This window comes from Strix uralensis, chromosome 3 (assembly GCF_047716275.1).
Source record: "Strix uralensis isolate ZFMK-TIS-50842 chromosome 3, bStrUra1, whole genome shotgun sequence".
Lineage (NCBI taxonomy): Eukaryota > Metazoa > Chordata > Aves > Strigiformes > Strigidae > Strix > Strix uralensis.
The window spans coordinates 68,305,717-68,326,651 of NC_133974.1; the positions used below are offsets into that span (position 1 = coordinate 68,305,717).

The 20,935-nt window shown below is 41.7% G+C and overlaps 1 protein-coding gene across 1 annotated transcript in view; it reads left to right on the forward strand.

Annotated features, from left to right (window-relative positions):
• The first annotated feature begins 791 nt into the window (after positions 1–791).
• AIG1 (androgen induced 1) overlaps positions 792–20,935 on the forward strand; it is a 129,071-nt gene continuing 108,927 nt past the window's right edge. The window contains exon 1 of the mRNA XM_074862714.1: positions 792–1,407. Coding sequence (XP_074718815.1) covers positions 1,267–1,407 — 141 coding nt within the window. The 5' untranslated portion in view covers positions 792–1,266. The remainder of the gene's footprint in view (positions 1,408–20,935) is intronic.

Consider the following 20,935-nt stretch of genomic DNA (forward strand, 5'->3'; position numbering starts at 1 on the left):
ATATTTATTTCAGAAGATAGATGTATGGAGATGATGTTTGTAGAAGTGGTTTTGTCTCTCCAACCCCAGACATCACTGCTGATGGGTTTTTTTCCCTTTAAAATATTTTTTTGCAGATGGTGGAGCAATTTAATATTTACTCTGCAATCAAGCACTTTAAGACCTTTTCCTTTTCAGGGTGTAGAAGTCCAAGCACATGACCCCCGCGGTTGCTCCTAGCATCAAGAATCCCCTTGGTGATGAAACCCCTGCTGACAGACATGGTGATTCCTTACCACGCTGGTACTCCACCAACGCTTTCACCCAGGGGTAGTGAGGTCCCCCCGTCTTACGGTGGCTGCAGGTATTGGAAAGCGCCCTTCTAGCAAATCTGTGTGTCTCTGTGCATGTGTGTGTGTTGAATGGAGACACGAACGCTTGGCTGCGCCTCACAAACACACACGTCAGGACAACTCTGCTCTCCCCGGCGGGCAGCCGTACGGACAGCGTACGGTCACCGCGGAGCGGCAGCACGGCGGACGCCGGACCCCGCCGCCCCCAGCGCGGCGGCCTCTCCCGGGCGGCCCCTTCCCAGCCGCCCGCCGCGCGCGCCCCCACACGGCCCTGCCACCCCCGCAGCGCGCGGGGCAGCGACACCTGCCCCAGGGCCCGCCGCGCGCCCCCAGCCCGCCGCCCATTGGCTCCGGCGGGGTCAGCGGGCGGCGCGGGCGCTGCCCCGCCCCCCGCCGCTCCCCGCGCGGCCGCGGCTTCCCCGCCGGCAGATGCGCGCGGCGGCGCTTCGCGATCCCGCGGCTGGGCCCCGTCACTGCTGACGCGTTGTTATTTTTTGCTTGAAAATCCGGGCGACCAGCTTTTGCAGATAACTGGCTGCCCGTGCTCAAAGTCGTGCCCTCCCGCGGGCAGCGCGGCGGAGGGACGCGGGTCCCTCGGGCAGGGCCGCGCCGCCGCAGCCCCGACCCCGCACTTCCCGCCCGGCCCGGCCGCGGAGTCGCGGCTCGGGAGCGCGCCGAGCCCACCGGCCAGGCTGCTGCCAGCAGCGCCGGCACCGCCGCCGCCAACCACCCCTCCAACCCCGCCTGCCCCGCGCCGCTGCACAGCGCGGCCCCGCCGCCCCGGCCGGGGCCGAGCGCGGCGCGGGGGCGCTGGGAGTCGCTCCCGCACGGGCGCACACACACGCACACACACACACACAGACACGCGCGCACACACGGAAGTGCACCCCGGTCTGGCTCGCAGCCCGCCGCCGCCCCGGCGCAGCCGTGCAACATGGCGCTGGTGCCCTGCCAGGTGCTGCGCGCCGCCATCCTCCTGTCCTATTGCTCCATCCTGTGCAATTACAAGGCCATTGACATGCCGGCTCATCAGACCTATGGAGGCAGCTGGAAATTTCTGACCTTCATAGACCTGGTAAGTGCCGCCGGCGCCCGTGGCCCTGCCCCCTCCCTCAGGCTGCCGGTTGAACGGCCGCGGCCCCACTCGGGCGCATCGCGGCCCCCCGAGGCGGCGGCCCTGCTCGACGGCAGCGCCATGAGGTGACCTTAAAGCGGGGACAGCGACATTTGTGACTCCAGGGCCGGCCGTGAGAGGAGCCGGCCGGACACCGCGGCAGCGGAGCCCGGTGGTTTGAGCGGAGAAAGACACGGACAAAGCCGAGGGGCTGCTGCGTGTGAGAGGCCGTGGGGAAGGTGCGCCTGACACCCCGTCACCGCGGTGCTGATGCTGTGTTTCGCCTTCTTTAATGGCTGACAATAAACACCAGAACCTGCTGGTCCCGGCATCTGGCTGCCGTGGGCTGTCAAAATAGAAAACATGTCTTGCTTCCTTTGACCCTTCTGAGGAATCCATCTCCAACAGGTGCCAGTGTGTGAGAGTTGACACAAAAAATGGGCAACTCAGCTTGCTGGATCCAGCTAGTTTTGGTTGCAAATCCATAAACGACCCTACGAAACAAAAGATGTTTCATTTCACTTTTCTTCATAAGGGTCCAGATCTGGAACAGCCACAAGCATGCTGGCCTGCTGGAAGACACCAGGTGCGGGCCTGGGGCTGCTTTTGCCCTGAGCTTTCTAGCCTTGATGACTCCACAACAGTGCTCCCCTAGTGCAGGTGGGAGGAGAGGGGGCGGGAGATAGAGAGGAGATGGGAGGAGAAACTTGATGTCTGCTTCAGAAATACCGTAGCCAACTTACACCTAGTACTTAGATCAAAATAGGTTTTTTTCTTTGGATCCACAGTGTAAATAGGTGAGAAATTCTGCAGTTCCTACTGAGTTACAGAAAAGTCCCAAAATGCAAGTATTGCAGTGCTTTCCAGTGATAAAACCTCTTTCAGAACCTCACTGTAGATTCACAAGTACTGCTGTTATTGCCTACTCATTTCATATCCAGTCAGTAGGTTGAGTTTGTGAGTTTGGAGACCAAACTCAAACACTATTAACCCGGCAGGTCAAGTGTGCAAATTTCTGTATTGGGATTAAGCTAAGGTTCATTGAGGCCCATATTTTGTTTGGAGAGAAGCAGCACCTACTGTATTTTGCATTTAGCCAGGATAATTTTTGTGTTGGGTGCCAGAACTTTGTTGGATCTCTTGAGTATCCACAGCTATAACTAGTGCTTTTACTGCGACTGTAAAAGGGCATCTTAAGGCCTGTTGTTTTTCTGGAAGGCAAACTAGAATCTGATTCATTTTTTTTTCCTTTTGGGCTGCTGAACAGTACTGTCAGTAATATTAATTGATAGAGGTTAGCATCAAGTCCCAGTAAGTTAGGGGGGAACTGTTGACTTTAGTGGCAGTTGAGTTGGAAGTGAACCAACTAAAGCTAAAAGCCAATGATCTTGTCTTTGAGTCTCCTTCACCTTTTTCTCTGTTCTCCTAGCCCTGACGGTCACTTGAGGATCAAGTGACCTAAGGCTGCCATGCAGTGAAAATAACATCTGACAGTACGCGATATTCATCATTTCTCAAAAATTACTGCCTGCTGTCTGTGGCAAGTTCATGTGGACTTTCCCATCAAAGCACATACATGGTTCAGGCTACTTCTGTCATGGCCCAAAAGGGCAAGGGTAAATAGTGCTTGCTAAAATGTCTACAACAGTTACCAACTGTAGCTAGTCGTTTCTGTTTTTTAGCTAATAGTTGTCATGTGTTTCTCATAGTCAAGTCCGATAGTTGAGAAAAGGTTAGCAATTCCTTACAGTCTTCAATCCTTCCACATAACACACAATTCAAGGACTTGAATGCCTTTCTTGGTGATTAGCCAGCACACAGACCTCTCCACTTGCTGACAGTGTCTACTTATGTCCAGATGGCCCTGGTAGCATCTTATCTAAGCAAATCTAGCTTTCTGTCTCTTGGAACAACTGGGAGACTTGAAGAAACAAAACCTGTTAGATTCCTGAGGAGGATACCAGGAGGTGTGGTTGGAGGATGTTAGGCATATTTCCAAAATACTGTATGTTGACTTAAGTCTTGAAAAGCTCTTCCATAAGTTTCAGTTTCCTCAACCATGTGCAGTGTGCCTGTGTCAGTCACATTCAAAGGCTGTCTAGACAAAATATCATCAATGCCAGAGTCTTGGCAGACGTGTGTGCTTGCTACAGATTGTACCTCCACAAGCAGAGATTTCATCTTTGACATCACAGAAGCACGTAGAAGTTCTTTCTGTTTCCAAAAACTGCTACCAGTTTTTGAGAAAAGTGAGTTTATGACTTGAATCTGAGAAGTAATTTGGTTTTTTTTTTTTTTTTTATCTGCCCATTTGTAAAGGGACATTCTTTTCCAGTCTCAGCATCAATAAATGTCTTCAAGATTTAGGTAGCTGGCTTTGCAGAGGTGCTGTGTGAAATGATTTACGCTAATCTGCAGGCAATATAATTTTGAGTTGAATTATGAAAAACTAGTAGTTTGGACTCTAAAATACAAAACACGGTAAAGTATTCTAAATGTATTCATTAATCTGAAGAGTAGACCTACATCCCTCACACTGTTCACAGAAGTTGAGCATTATGAGGAAGTTGTTTAATACAAAGCTAAAGACTGTAATATCCCTGTCCGTCCGTAATATTTTGGATGTTCATACCTACATAAGATTTTCTTGGATGGTAATATTCATGCTTAATCTCCCCTGTCCTTGAATTAAGAAGGAAAATAAGCGCAGCTGATTACTTCTTTTAACTGCTGTCATTCTGATGACTCAAGGTTTTTTGCAGTTGTGAATGTGATGGCAACATTCCTAAAACACCCATGTCAATTAAATATTTTTCTGGTTTATGAGGCAATGTACTGGAAGTATGTTTTGCTGTTACACTGGTAATGCTTCTCACTGTTGCTGCTAACAATCATTTCTCCACTTCAGACTTTCTCCCTGGTATGGAGAGGTGGTAGATATTTATCTTGCTTATTCCAAAGATGGTAAAGGTATCTGCCTAGTACCTGTGGATTCCAAAACACTTCTGAAAAGAGAGCAATATCCTTTTTGTCATTTATAGAGTGGGACACTGAGGTACAAAGAGGTAAGAGTCGCTACCAAGATCAGTCAGTGGGCCCAGCAGATCAGATTATTGAACTGAACATTCAGGCTAGTTCAGAACTACAATGTTGCTTTCATTTAGCCTCAACACAAACCAAGCCCTGATGTTAGTTCCGGGGAAAATGACAAAGAACTGGATTCAGACAGGGTATTTCAAGAGATGTGGCTAAAATTTCTTGTATAGCTGTCTTTGGCAGATTCACCATTTTACGCTTTATTAGTGGACTGCTGTAGGACTGCACTGTCCTGCATCACAACCCATAAATTCATTGTTGAACCTCACAGTTGAAAGTTAAGTTAGGGTGAAAATGGTGCCAGTACAAAATGATTCTTTGCAACAAGTTTGTCAGCTATGTAAGTCACTCAGAAATTTTCCCTACTTGTACCACTCTTTGTTCAATACTCAGAGTAGCTGAATTAAAGGTAATAGTACTTGAATTAAAGATAACTAGGTCAACCTGCATACCCTGCAATCACACACCTGCCTTTATAAATGCGTATTTGATGAGGGATCTGTTGCACCAACTTGTCTAAAATGGCAGGACCCTTGCTGTTGCAAGGGTTAAGTTCTTCAGTTTCTCTTGGCTCTCTTACAGTTGTTATCAGAGGAAGCAAAACCAAATAGAATTTGTATTCTGGAATAAAATGGAGCCTGTGGGTGCTGAAAGAAGTCCAGTTCTCCTTCTGATGTTTGGGTGTGTGTGATGATTTGCAGAAAAGTAGCTTAGAGTTAAAATAAGTATGTATCTCCTTGGTAAGGGATGCACTGGTCTAAATAGCTTCTAGTTTTCATTGTGCAGTTTCTGTGAAAACCTTATTCCTCAAAGAAGCTAGAGTAAACCAAGGTACTATTGCACATACATATGCATGCATTAACAAAATACTGTTTTGGGGTTTTTTTTCAATCTTAAGGTCTCTCTGATAGGCTGAACAGGGTAGTTACAGAGACAAAAAGCAAGGCTAGATTTTTGGAAGCAGTCTCAAGTTTTATGTTTTATGATTATGATTAATGATCCTGTTTTGAATAACAGAATGTTAATGTGGGTGTTCATATGACTTGATTCAGGGCAGCCAAAGCTAGAGAGGAATTGATTTTGCTCATATATAAATCTACCTGTCCTTATACTTTTATTATTCTCTTGAAAGAAATAGCAGGATGTCTGTGTATGAACTTTTATACATTGTCTGGAAGACTGAGTTCTACAAAAACAAGTATAAATTCTGTTCCCAGCACATTTTTTGCTAGTACACGCTGTGTTTGTTTTGCAGAAAATGCGTTCAGATTTAGTTTAAGTTTAAATAAGTGATCAGAACTTAGTTCGTTTTTTGTCTTTGGAAAATTTCAGAAGGGCATGCTAGCAGTAGGACTAGAAACTAGAGTTGGTAGATTTGTAATTTACTTACTTAGTGTATTTAATTGCTTATTAAATTATATGAGATACAGTTACTAGACAACAAAAAAAGATAGCAGCTTAACAAAGCATGACTAAAAATTTTAGGTGATTTGTGCCCAGTTTGGATTTAGTCGTGCTGATAGGAAATAAAATGACCAAAAAATGTCAGAGGCCAGAAGATTCAGAATTAAGGAATAATAAACTGTGCCACTGGTGTGGTATCTGAAGTAGATCAAGTTTCATTGCTAACTGTATGGGTTAAACTTACCACAACACAGAGGACAAGAGTGAAAACACATTCCACACTCTATGGAATATAACTATGACTCTTTTCCAGGATTTCCTTTAGTACAGTGAATTTCACCTTCTGCTTTCCTCTTTCATCATGTGTAAAGGTACCTTGATATTCAAGTGTTTTATGGCTTTTGGGTGCAAAGATTACAGAAGTGTAAAATATTATTATGTATTATTCCCAGAGGTAATTCATCACCATGTCTAAATATCTCGGTGTTCTTACTATAACAGAGAATACAGTCAATGGAGTGTTTATCAATTTACAGAGAAAGAAAGGGATTACTTTTTGAGGAATAAGAAGGTGAGGTTTCTTAATGGTGCTTAATGTATTTGAGAAAAAAGGCAATGTAAGGAAGCCTTTTAATAACTGTATGTTTTGGTGCTTTCTTTTTCCCTCTCAGGCTGTAAACATGTCAGAGAAACAGTTAGGTATAGTGCCGTTGATGCAGTAATAAAAACGTAATAGTATCATTGTTTCTTACTCATAGACCCATGTTTTTCATTTGCTTTTGGTAGCTCTATTACAAATTGAGTGGAATTTGAGCACTACATTGAAGAATTCCATTTTCACGTTGCATTAGCATGTCTTTATTTTACAATTGGACATATGTTAATATGTTGAACATTTAATTTGGGAATTCTTAGGAAAGTTACATCTGTCTTGAAATATTTATGTTGGCAGGAGGGTTGACAGGGGAAAGGAGGAGAGTGGAAGAGAGGAGAAATGGGGATCACTTGCTATGGTGATAGATTTAACTAATGTCAGTAATATTATTTTATAACTTGGGAGTAGGTAAGTGATAGGTAACGATGCTGTGTTTTAAGCTAGTGTAAAGTCTGTAGAGTTTTGCCAGAACAGTTTCAAATTATGAGAGCTTCAAGAAGCTGGTTTAGTAGTTTTTCTGTTCCCCTTAAAAAAATCCTATTTATGTTATATTACAGTTGAACGATTTTCTTTACAATTTTATTATAGTGGTAAGGATAACTCAGATAATCTTACATGCCTCCACATGGCAAAATTGATAAGTATTTTAAACAATTAGTTTAAACAAGGACAGCACATCTAGTGTTCTATGTTAGTGTTCTATGTTGAAGTCAAAGTTGCAGTTCTGGTCTGTCCTCATTTGTTGTGAATATAAGTATATAACAAAATATTTAATCAATGTATTTGTGACCTTATAAGTATATTTGTGTTATCTTAATGAGTCCATGTAAGTTTATGCAAGAAATAAATTTTGAGAGATCTACCTTCTTAAGTTGTAGTAAAGAACCTATCAAATAATATTCTTAACTAATACAGAAAATTGCAAATTTAGTGTTGTAAATTAAAAATATTTTTAATAAAAATCAACTTCCACTTGAATCTTTGCAGTTACATCAACCTGAGGGTGTACAAAGACTTGTAGGATAGAAGTCCATGTGGGTAGCTACTTGTTTTGTCCTTAGGCTGAAAAAAGGAAAAACTTGATCACTCTATTTGAAAATGGGGAAACACTCACATGGTAAAAATCTTTTATTATCAGTGTGATGGAAATTTGAAATGTGCCAGTATGTCACTGTACAACAAAATAGGAAGTTGTTTAAACCTATAAATAGAAAAAAAGAACCTTTATGAAATTACAAAACCCCAACATTCTACAGAAGTAAGTTTGCAGATTTGAATAAAGTAAAACCACTGTAAAATGTAATAAAACAAAGTTGAAAAAACAGTATCTGAATCTGAGGCCTGATATCCTCACCTTGCATTTCCAGGTGTATATATGGCACATGAGGTAGAAACAAAATTGACAATGCCTTGGCTTATTTGAAGACCAAAGTGAAGGACAAACTCCTTGTTCACTCTTTGAATGGGTGAATATGAAAAGCTTTCTTCCTTCTGGTACGGGGTCAGCTTTTTCAAATTTTGCCTTATTGCTTGCATTTATTTGAATAACTATGTTTTCCCCATACCATATTTTCAAAAGCTCTGAATTTGTTATTAGTCTTCAAAGCCTTACGGCCTTTGTTCTGTTACTTTTACTATGTATGATGCAAGATTTTTTCAACTTGACATAGTTAAATTTGCTACCACTGAAAAGGCTGTGTTTAACTTTAGTGGGTGGAAAAGTTAACTGAATGAAGAAAAAACAAAATCAGTTGGAAACTGAAGTAAAACTTCCAGCCTTTTCAGAGAGGAAGAAACTAAAGTAAATTAAAATTTATAAGCATGTTTTGGTAAGACTTAAAAACAAGTCCCTCTTCCAATTAGAACTGTGATTAAGCATTTAGAGGGTTTTCATCAGCATTTTGCCAGTTACCTCAGGATATTTTACATTCTCTTGGCATATAGTTGGCATTGCTTTTTGGGTTTTTTTGCAGTATACTGCAAATTTAGAGATTCTGTTGGCTGGAAACAGGTTAAGCTCTTGTGAAGTGCTAGGAGAAAATCAGAACCTGATTTTCATTTGTATGAAGGCTCCTTCTGGCAACTTAGGTAAGTCCACACGATTTTCCCTCAAGAGTTTGAAAGACACATTTGAATGCCTCTCGTTGCGTTCCCTGAACATCTTGTCTTGCCACTGCCCTTGCAAGCAACCTGTTTACAGTAGGATTTCCAAACAAATACTTGCCAAAGTGTGCAATTATATAATAATTTCCACTTAGATCTGTGTGCAACTGAGCTCAGGTATTTTTGCCGCAGTTGTCTGTCAAGTTAGTTGTTTCAGAGTGCTTGAGGACTCTCTACAGTATAGCTTAAAACAAAACTAGTACCGCTGGACTTTTACTAGCTGAATATTAGGTGTCCTGGTAAAGATAAACTAGAGTAGAATGTGCAGAAGAGCAGAACATCAAATCCTTTGCTAATTCCATGCTAACTTGTAAAGCATAGCACAAGGGGTGATAGGTTTTTGCAATGAATTAGTTCAAGTGAAACGATTTAAGAGGCAGAATCTTAGCTCTACAAACGCTGCTAGACACTTCAGAGTGTTTGAGTTGGTTGTGCAGGGACTGAGCAGAGAATTTCAATTTTACTCTGTTAGGAATTGATTGGCTCATTTTTGGTTTTAGGCACTGCTGTCTGTATTTGTCTATTTTTGTTAAACCTTGCTCGTTCTGTGTGTACCTGAGGGTAAATTTACTCCCCCCCCCCCCCCCCCCCCCCCATTTGCATATATTTTATCAGGTGTCTTGAAGCCTGCTGGTCCTGGCAGCACATAAGTAACAAATTTTTATTTATTATTGTTGCTGGTATTATTAGAATTCAGTAGGAGTGGGAGTTCCACATGCAGAGCACAGGTGGCATATGTTCCTAAATGTACTTGACCAGATGCAAAAGGAAGAAAAAGAAACTGCTGACTTCAAATGCTGCTGTATAAATTGATAAAATGCATGAATGCAAAAAGGATGTTTTCTCTGTGAGATGCTTAACAAGCTTCTGGCTGAAGTGGTGGAAGCATTTCGTACAGCTAATGTTCAGGCTAGCATCTCCGTGTGATCCTGAGGCACTGCAATAGGACCCTTGACCCTAGAGAAGATGCAAGTTGTTTATGGCCAGTGCTTGCCGAGGCTCAGCTCTGTAAAGGGTGCAAGCAGAGAAGGTGGGAGAGAAAAGAAAGATCCAATAGATGACAGCACTTTGTACCTGGGGTGGGTAGGTGAGAGAGTGCACTGTGCTGATCAGCCTTGTGTTGTGACAAACTGGTATTTAGGTATTTGACTGCCGGGTATGAGGTCGAAGTGAGCGAAAACAAGGGGTGGAGATACAGAAGTGACTGTTGTTTCTCGGTTAAACCAGCATGAGTTAGCTGCCTCAGACTTCCTCCCTTTCCTTGTCCTCTCCCTCATTTCTTCTTCCCACACACCCACACACAACCCCGACACACTGGTGGCATGGCACCACTTCCCTGCACATAACTTGTTTGGCTTAGCGTGCTCCTGCTCAGCAGAGAGTGCTTGCAAAACTTTGTCCTTAGTTAGAAGCCATATGCACTGACAGATGCAGAGGTCCCCATTTGCTGTTCACTTAAGCTTACAAACAAACTGAAACTCCATGCTGTGAAAACTTTCTTGACCTGTGCTCCAAGAACTGCGAATTTGCATTTGACACAATAATTATCTGCATTCCCGTAGATCCCGGGAAGTGAGTCCTAAGAACGTGTGAGTCACAAAGGAAACCTCTACTGTGTGGACCTACTGCACAGCACTGTACTTTCAGGAGGCTGAAGGGGCTTTGGGGTGTTTGGAGGAGGATATGCATCTCTGTGTACATGTTTGACATAAATACTTATGCTGCACATAATTTGAAAATATTGAATTGTTCATAAAAGCTACTCTGTTCTATAGTGCCCCCATATACTGTGCACATCTAAGAGTAAATTGGCCTGCTACTACTGAAGTCAGTTTTAGGTGACCAATTAATGAGCCATGGATAGAAGGTTACAGTGGTTTGAGGTACTAGATGCTGTTAAGTTTTTGAGTGTCAAGGAACTCTAGCTAATGAGAGAGCACGGACAGCTTATGGGTCAGCTGTATCATGACCTACCATGGCTAGAAAGGGATATTCCTGTATTTATTAAGAAGCTAATGATGTTTCTAATTCTAACATATGATTATAGAAGATTAGTATTCAAATTTGCTTGACTCAATGCCAGTATAATTTCAGAAGCTAAACACCTCTGAATTTCCAGAGATTATATTCTATGCTATTAAGTCATATGGCATTTCAGGCTAAGTTTTATTTTCTTTTTCTCACGGTTTTTGGGGCAGAAGCCATTAAAATGATATTGCCAAATTAATTCAAAGCTGGTTTGTTCCCCATTAATTATAAGGCTGAGTTAAAATTATGACATGTATTTTATGAGGATGCATTTTAGAAAAGGATGGAGGGACCTCTTGTTACTTTGGGGATTTGAGCCAGTGGGATCTGAACTTGTTGATTTTAAAATTCAACCTACAACATGCATGACACTAACAACCAACAACAAGCAAAACGTGAATGTCTTTGACGGCATGCAAGAGATGATTCTGTTCATCCACTGCTGGCTTTGTGAATGAAAGTGCTGCCACTTTGCCCTGATCCATTCTGCCCTTTATCACCCAGACAGGTTCCTCGGTTACAGGCTGCTGTTCGCTATCTCTGTATTTTCTGCCCTTTTTTCCTTAGAGGAACCTGCCTGTGTAATATCCCTTTCTCCATTCCTTCTATTCTCTTCTTACCAAGCACAGTCTTGTGATCTTTCAGCTCTGTATCCCAGTTCCAATTGCACACCCAGTCCTCTTCCAGAAGCCTGTATTTTCCTGTCTAGTGCTGCTTTTCTTGTCACCACAGTACTCCTTATACTCTTTTCCCACCGTTCACACATGCTATCTTTTCTCTCAGCTCATCCACTGTCTTACATTGTCTTCTGCATCCTCACCCTGTCCTCCCCAAATACCAGACCTACTCAGTGTCATTCTTTTGTCTTTTTAAAACACTCCGTGTAGACCCAAAACAATGAAGAATCAGTCATCTTCCATCAGAAAAGCTTGATTTTGGTGTGGTAATAACCTTAAAGAAACCGCTTTCGAAATTATGTTATTACATAAGACTCTTACAGAATCACAGAATTGTCTAGGTTGGAAAAGACCTTGTAGATCATCCAGTCCAACCATCAACACAATTTAACAGTTCCCAACTACACCATATCCCCAAGCGCCATGTCGACCCTGCTCTTAAACACCTCCAGGGATGGGGACTCCACCACCTCCCTGGACAGCCCATTCCAATGCCTAACAACCCATTCTGTAAAGAAATTCTTGCTAATATCTAGTCTAAACCTTCCCTGACGCAACTTGAGGCCATTACCTCTTGTCCTATCGCTTGTTACTTGGTTAAAGAGACTCATCCCCAGCTCTCTGCAACCTCCTTTCAGGTAGTTGTAGAGGGCGATGAAGTCTCCCCTCAGCCTCCTCCTCTCCAGACTAAACAACCCCAGTTCCCTCAGCCGCTCCTCGTACGACATGTGCTCCAGACCCTTCACCAGCTTCGTTGCCCTTCTTTGGACACGCTCGAGTGAAGCTTAGCTTTGCTTTCTGTTTTTGAACAAGTTTTTAAGCATCCTGGTTACAAGAAAAAACTCCCATAAGTGTTAAGCATAATGGATCATGATCCTAATATTTATTATGGTGTCAAAATCTTGTCACTTTTTGATAGTCTGCAATTCAATTTTTTATGACAAATTTTCCAATTCAGAAGCAGGTCCTTGATAGAAATTGATGTTTAAGTTAGCAAATCAAAATAATGTATGGAATCAGCAATCAATATTTATTCAGACTTTTTCCATCTTTTCTTTTTTTGTAATTTATATATTTTAAGTGAGATGCTGAAATGACTTATATTGTACTTTATATTTCCTAATAAGAAAACTTACAATAGTCATTGTGAGGTTTGAAATCTATTGCATTCAGTGAGATGAACAAAAATATTTTTAAACATTGCTTAGCCTGTCAGCTATTACTGTGATTAATAGAAGAAGCTTTCTTTTTTGTTCATGTGAACATATAGAAGTATTTTTCCTTGTTTGTGTGGGTGGATTGGGAGTGCATGCAGACACACCTGTTGCAATTTAGAAGTAGAGCAAGAGAGAAATCTGCATTTCACAGTGGTAACTTTCTACTCACACCTACATGAAAGCACATTAATTCTTGTTAGGGGTTGCCTTATAGAGATGAGCCTGCCATGGCTCTGTGCCCCCACATCCAACCAGTAGCAGGGCTGAACATATGCCCAGTAGGCACACACAAGAAGAGAAGTGTAAAATCAGGTTGCTAAAATGTAAGTCAATACAAATAAAATTCTGACTGGACTAGGTGGTTTAGATTCAAGAATGTCTTTTAAGATACGTCAGCCAAATAGTCAAGTGCTGGCTGGAACAAGGAGGGCTCAACATGTGACCCACCTAGGGTCTGTAGCCTGCCTGGTTAGCTGTCCTGTGCCCAGCACAGGGGTGGGCTGTGGGCTGGGTGCGGTGTTCTGATGGGAACACTTTGGTCTCGGTGCTGCTTTTTGCAGGGAGTCCAACCCTTCCATGGGGTTTGATCCGTGTGGCATGTCATTGGAAACAGTGATCACAACTGCCTCATGGTAAAATGTCACATAACATCTGTGGATCTTGCAAAGCTCTTGATCTACAGAGGTATTTTGGCATTACTTCTGGCAGCTAATGGGAAGGTATTCTCTCTGTATTATCCATATTCATTCTGCTTAGTTTGCAAAGGAGTTGAGGTCAGACTTCCGGTTCTGGGTGATACTCAGCATCCACACCATACTACATGTGAGTTAGAAGTATATTTCTGGCACCTTGCAAGATAAGACCATAAAGTAATGAAGGGTTGGGTTTTTTTTAATGTCTCTTCTTGTGTGATTGTGAGTTTAGAAATTGTTAATTTCTTCCAGATGGGAAGAAAAATCTAGAAAAAACTTTTCAAATTCATTGTTTCAGTGCAGTTGGACTGACCTCGTGAAAAAAAGACATTTGATTTTTTTCATTAAGATACTCGGACAAAATTACATTAAAAAGGAATCAGCCGTTGCAATGAGAAATTGTTATTCAGAAAAGTTTTGCTAGCTGTATTAATAGAAAACTTGTTTGGTTTTCCTTTAGCAAGGGCAAGACCAATGTCGTGAGAGCAATATGATACTGAAAGTTGCAACTTACTCATAAATGTTACCCTTATTTCATAGGTACTGTACCTGTGCTGTGTGAGATAGTGAAAGCAAACTTGAATTTTACGTATAAAAGTGAAAGTCAGGAGGGGATGAGATAACAAGTCAAATCCAGAAAACAACTGTTTTTTTGTTTTTTGGTTTTTTTTTTAATTAGGTACATCCTGATTGCAGGGATTAATAAGTATTTTGAAGAAGTAACCAAACAATAATAATACAGTACAAGCAAAGTCCACTTTTGGCCAATCTTTCCCTCTTAGAGCTGGTATTTTGCCTGTCTTGGGTCTTGTGCTCAATGCATGTGACTAAACAGTGTTTGCCAGACAAAGTGCCGTGATGGAGGTAAACCTGTTTTATGAGATGCTTATTTGTGTGGTGTGCCTCTGTCTCAGTGTATTTTCAGACAAGGTCTCTTTGGCTAGGTTGTGGTGCAGACAGTCGTGAGCTCTTGTTCTGAATCACTCCAGTGTCTTCTGTACCTTTCAGGGTGCTGGCCTCGAGCATATATATCTTGTGTGAGAGAAGATGTATCCTTGATATTCACAATTCCATAGAGTAAACTGACCTTTTTAAAGGACTCTTTATAAGCCAGGTAGATGGGGATTCAGCATTATGAATCAGACCTGGAACAGCCCCATCTTTTATTAATATAATGTCTCCTGATTTACTGCAGGAAGCCACTGAAATGATTAAGTGTACCAGCAGTCTGCATAAAATGCCTGGGTGACCTCCAAAACACTATGACAAATACAAAAGAAAAATTTTAAAACCTGTATGATCAGCTTAAGGAAAATTAAGGCCATATCTCAGTTTGTTGGAAATACTGTTTAAAGTAGGAAGACAGGTAGTGGCTGCTGAGTGGCAGAAGATCTTGGGCACATCTCTTTCCATATGACCTAAAATGAATGAGTACTCTGGGCGGAAAGAATCCTTAGATTGGAGTTTGCTTTGCGGCTTTCCTCCTTGGTGGTCTTCCCAAAAGAAAGCATACGTAAATAGTATAAACAGTTGAAGAGTGCCTATTCCAAACAGCCAATCTCGTCTGTTCTCTTTATGGATACTTATTTTTGTACCATCTCCTTCGTTCTCCATCTTCCAAGAAAGAAGCAATGCACATGTAAATGGAGACTTATGATTTCTCTTTAGGACAAAATTAATAAATCCTGCTAGCAAGTATCTTACTAAAAGTAAAATTGCTTTGTATTGCCATTGCACCTTTTATTGTAAGATCTCAAAGCGTTTAGGAAATATTAGCTAACTAAGCCTCACAACATCTCTCTGCAGAGAGGCATGATTTAAACCAAATGCAAACCCAGCATGGAAGACACTGAAATTGGCTGGATGTATAGTCATTAAAATCCTTAAGGAATTATCGTAGTTGCGTGATCCATATGTTAAAACATTGTTAATCTTAGGTGATCCAGGAGGTGATTTGTGGGACAGAGGCTGCCCATAGATTACTCCTATTCACCCTTTGGGGCTTTTTGCAGGGTGTGGTGGGGCTGGAGTTGAGGCTGGCTGTTCAAGCAGCACTGTCCAGATAATCAAACATCACCTCCAGTCTGCCCTGTCTCACTCAGTGACTCGCTGCTACTGCAATCTGCAAAAAGATGGGAAGTGTGTGGACATTGCCATCAGGTGTGAATGAAGGCACATGCTACCCCTTGGTGGAGCAGGAGCAACCTGACTCCACGCTGGCTCCTGTTTTGGCCCCACCTTCTTCTGCTCTCCAAGATGAGAGCAATATCCTGTCTTGGCCTCAGCCCTTCCCAGTGTTGCAACAGACACTGTCCTCAACCCCTGCCTAGCCAGCTGCTGCAGAGCAAGAGATATGGAGAGGCAGAGTGCTCGTTGGTGGATGTAGGAAGGTGCATTTGATGATACAGGAAGGGTGAGCTGAGTCCAGGCTGCTGCTGAGGGAGAAAGGAGGAGACACAGCTATTTAAATGGTAGAATGTAGGCTGCTGCCACGGGTTCAGAGTGGGTGGTTGCTGCAGCAGAACGTCATAGGTAGGGATAGCTGCAGCAGGGAGAGGTGACCTTCAGGAGAAGAGGCCCCAGACTGGAGAACTGGCCCCTGTGTATGCTGAGTTCAGGGCATCTTCAGTCTGCAACAGCTGTGGAGATTATTGCCATATTTCTGGACAGAAGGAGGTATACCTGCACTGTGTAGTACATGCAGCATAAATGAAGAATCTCTGGGAAATGTTGAACCTGCTGGGTGTATACTGTGAAGTTAATCCCTGTGTGAGCAGTAGGTGTTTATCCAGTAGAACCAGGCATTCAGCAGCCTGGACAAGTACCATGAATCCTCACATGCTTCCTGGAGACAGTTTCTAGCTGGAAAGAGGGAAAAAATTAATGCAGGTAGCTCAAACCTACACAGTGAACATGTAGGTTAGCATGGGGGCTTCCACCCCCCTGACCTACTTGTGGAACAGCTTCTTTTCTGAAATAAACAGCGCGATATCGTCCATGCCTGTTTGAGTAGGATGTGTATTTCTGTTGGCTGGAAAAAAGGAAGGTACAGTTGTCAAGCCCAGATGGAGGCTTTGAAATATGCATGATAGTGGCAGCTGTGTGTGGGAAGAATGACTTGAAGTGTGTTGAGAAGGAGGAGGCTTGTTTACCATGCTGCTGTCTTCATGTAGCTGCGGAGTTGAATGGGGAGAGAACTGAGGAATGCGTTTCATGTCTGTGGATTATTACTTCACTGTGCTGGACAGTTTTTTTTTCCAATATTCATTATTTGTTTGAAAATTCGTAAAGGATCAGTGAGTTGCAGTGAAGGAGATTACAAAGAAGTATCGTCAGTATTTCACCAGTCCCAGATCCTCATAGATCAAGGCTGCTTTCCTGAGCTGGGCCCTTCTGCCTGAAGGGTCCTTCTCGAAAGCTGAGCTGAGGCGGCTGTGTGCATGCTTTGGAGAGGAACATGTTGTTGTGGCAGCCTTCCCGATCTTCAGTTTTGTGTGTGCCTTTATTTATTAGCGTATTTTGTAGTCTGTGGTTGTACCATTGCCTACGTACCATTGGCCTTCGTGCAGGAGAGTGAGCTCAGGCTGCATGCCTTCCTCTCCCTTCTTGCAAAGGCAGCCTGCGGTCACCAAGCTGGGGCAGCCCATGAGGAGGTCCAGCTTTCATAGCTGTGGGGTGCTTCACTGCTTCACCTTCTTTCAGGAAAAAAGGCAATACCAATCCTAGCCCAAAGGTTTTGAGATACATAAGAGAGAGTGTGTATATATCTACTTATGATTATATATAAAAGAAAGGAGGACATGGGATATACAACAAAAAGTATTATATTCATGTGGTGAAGTGGAACATGTGTCACATTAATTCACAAACTCTCTTGGGTTTGGTTTTTTTTTAGATTTATATTTTATGTTTACAGTTTTCAGTCATCTCATTAATTAACACTTTTCTGTGGGGAGAATAAGGGTTTATGGCTTACTCTTTTTCTCACAAGAATGTCTTCCAAACATGTTTTATTATGAGCACATTTTTCACATTCCCATCCCAGAGCGTGAAATTAATCTTTTCTGAGTAATTCCCTAGTATCTCTTTCAGCTGTGTGGCCTAAAATGGTCTTTGACTTAATTAAAGAAAACTGGTCTAAAAAGGAAGTATGAAGATGTAAAGTCATCTATTAGAAGGATATCAAAAAGGCATGAGTGAACCCTCATAACAGACTTCCAGAGTCAGAGAGTCAGTTTTGGTGTCAGCTGTTTTACTCTGCACTGCTGCTTGATTTGTCCTGCGCTGGAAGCCTACCTTTGCTCTTTACACTCAGATAAGGTTGTGTATCTGCTTCCGCAGAACACCAGTTGAATGTAGTAGATAGCTTCCAGATACACCTAATTTTGAGAGTAGCTGCCATTTTAATCTGTAATCATATGACAATGACTTTCAAATTTTTATCATTTGAAAACCTACAGCCTAAGTGCTTTGTCTGATTTGAGCTTTAAGCTTAGAGCAGTCGGACCCACTTCCATTATAAACATCCTTCCTTCCCTCTTCATTTTCTGGTGGGTCTGCGAACAAACCATGCTTTGGACCTTTTCCATTCACCAAGTATGTCCAAATATTTTATAAAGAACGACCACAACAAAAGGAAGCAATATTGATACTCATCCTGAATCTGACTTTTCCACAGCTTTATTTTTGTCTTGCCTCAACTGTGACACAGAACATCAATGTATAGAGCCAAAGTTAGTGGTCATCAAACATTTCATATAGCCAGTTCTCAGAAAATTGAACAAATCTCTAAAAGCCAGTTTTCCTAAAGTCATAAAAGGAACTGAATTGATCAAAGTGTAGAACCATCAAAAAGGGAAATTTACAAGTGTTTGTTTCTGTGTTGGACAAATACAACATCTTTACAACACTTCAAACAGAAGATGTTGCTGCAAATGGAGTGTGAAAAAATTATCTGCTTAATTAGTAGTAAACAATCATGGCAGCAAAAGAATTTTAGGTGTTTATATTCTTGAGTAATCATAGTCCAAATTTGCTTCTGACAATTTTACTTTGAAAATTATGCTAGTTTTATTTTTGTTCTGCACTCTTCCAAATGGGGATTTAGTGCTTGAACCTCTGTGCATTCTTTATCCAGTTTTAAGGCCTCTAGCTTGCACCCTGTGTTGCCATTTACATCTTAGTAATATGAATGCACATCATTATCATTTGATATTGCTAGCATCTTATCTTCACTTTGTATGTAGACATAGATGAGATTGAAGGTTCAAGGCATAGAAAATTAGACCAAGGCTGGATGAAGGCTGTCTTCCATGAAGCAGATGCCAATTAGAAATACATGTTTCATCTGTTAAGTAGACAAACTGAAGCACAGAGAAGACTCTCCTAAATTTATAGTGCAACTTTTCCACTCATTGCCAGGATCCGTAACTGAAAATTATTATTTTCCGTGATAGACTTATCATACGGGCACAGCTTTATCAGCAAGAGGAAGACGCAAGTGGTGTTTATTTAAAGTATGTATGCCTATATTTAAGTATGACCTTTTAAAGATGTCTATAAGGGAGGGAGGTATTCAAATCTTGAAGAATTTCTGCCAACTGTCTTCTATCAAGGGCAAAAGGATTGTTTAGTGAGTCTTGTTCAGTCAAGAGTTTTGACTGTCTATTTCCAGAATGTCCTGAGCTTTAACATGTCATCAAAGAAGAGTCAGTAAACTCTGTGGGCTTTAGTTTATCTATAAAATGTGACAGTAAAATTAGTTATCACTGGATGATGTCATGAGGTATAATAAAATATGATTTTCCAGTGCTTTGTACCTTGTGCTATGAGTTCTAGTAGGTTTCTTTTTCAGTTTCTTTTGAAATCCTAGCCATAATGTTAAAAGTTTGTATAGACTGCTGTAATACTTGCTAGCTGTAATTCTTCACAGTTTCTTCAAATAAACCAGTAATACAATATTGTTTAACTGCACTAGAGAGTATTTCTCATCTCGGTATGTAGGATATGAAGCTAGCATCCATGTATTTTATCAAACATTCTGAACATCAAGGGAAAATTAAAAGAAACCAAAACAGCAACCTAATTTCACCTGACAGTGCATATAAGACTCGGTTATGGACCTTCAGGGTGGCTTATCTGAAAGTCCTTCATATAGGCTTTGCATATTCATTTCATGCTGCATATGATTAGAAAAAGTGAGATTTTTCAAAAACTTTGCTGCAGTTAAAGTTAGGCAGTCACTGGCATCAGTGGAGTAGAAAACTCAAAGAACATTGCGTACTTGTGAGATCCCACCCATAAGGTACTACAGGGCCAAACAAAGGAGGAAAAATAGCGGGACATATAATGAGAATGTCTGAATCTTGTGTGTGAAGTGGCGTATGTATAGGATATGTAGGACAAGATTTATTGTAAGGGGGTAGGAGTCCCTCCGACCACAGTCTCCTTGTTCTTGTTCTGTCTTCTAGTTGAATATATCTCTGCAGTCCACAGTAGATGTGATTATGGTACCATAAACAGGCATTAAGATTCAGGGTTCTTTCTCTAGTTTTAAGGAGCAATGGTGAGGAATGGTAGACTCCTTTTAAGGCTAGCCAGTTTTTGAAGTGTACACGTCTAAGATGCTAAACTGGAAGACTCCAGTATCCCAAAACAAACTGAAGCTTTGATTTCAGCCTTTACCAGCAACAGAGAATAAGTCTGTGACTACATGCATATCTCGCCTCTTACATTTTAATTGACAGAAGACTCCACAAAGTGAAAATAAAACTTAATCGTCCTAGTTTGTTAGTGTCTTGTCTACATTGCACACAGATGCCATTGGCAACCCATGGAAATTCAAATCCTTAAAACACTCCACCAGTTGATAAGCCCTTTAGCCATTGGAAAGACTACCTGCAAAACTTTATTAAGCCTTTTCAAGAAAATACATTAGTGCTGCATTTCACATGCAGCTTGCCTTACAGATACTTAAGTGACAATTTTTTATTAACATTATGCATCTTGGTTAAAAGCTGAATTGATGTTAGTTTGCTGCTGACACCAAAACTTGGAAGGATCCAGGAAAAAATACCATCATGAGGAACTCACCAAAGAATGCATAGCATCACTTTAATGTGAACTGAAAGTTGGACACAGGATGTAAGAATTCTTTATATGGCTGGGAAACAGTGGACTGTGAAATTACACATAAAAGACATAACTATTGGTTTTAATGTCTTTTAGTTTCATGGAGAGAGAAACAGATTTTGAGCAGTCACCAGAGACGTGAGAGATCAATCTGTGATTACATATGAAAAATCAAACAGGAGCTCTAAAGGGCAGCACTGGTATGTAAGTGTGTATGCAAGAACTTCCTGACCTGTTTAGACAGCAAGTGGCAATGAAATAACCAGATACTTGTCTTCATTTTTTTTGAGTGCCAGTAACAGATACATTCCTAAACATGCACAAATAGCTTGCCTTTATTGTAATAGATGAGTTGAGCCTAGCAGGTCTTTGCAGATGTTGCAGTCACAGAATGATCTCCAGTTTTAGATGGATGGCACAATCTTA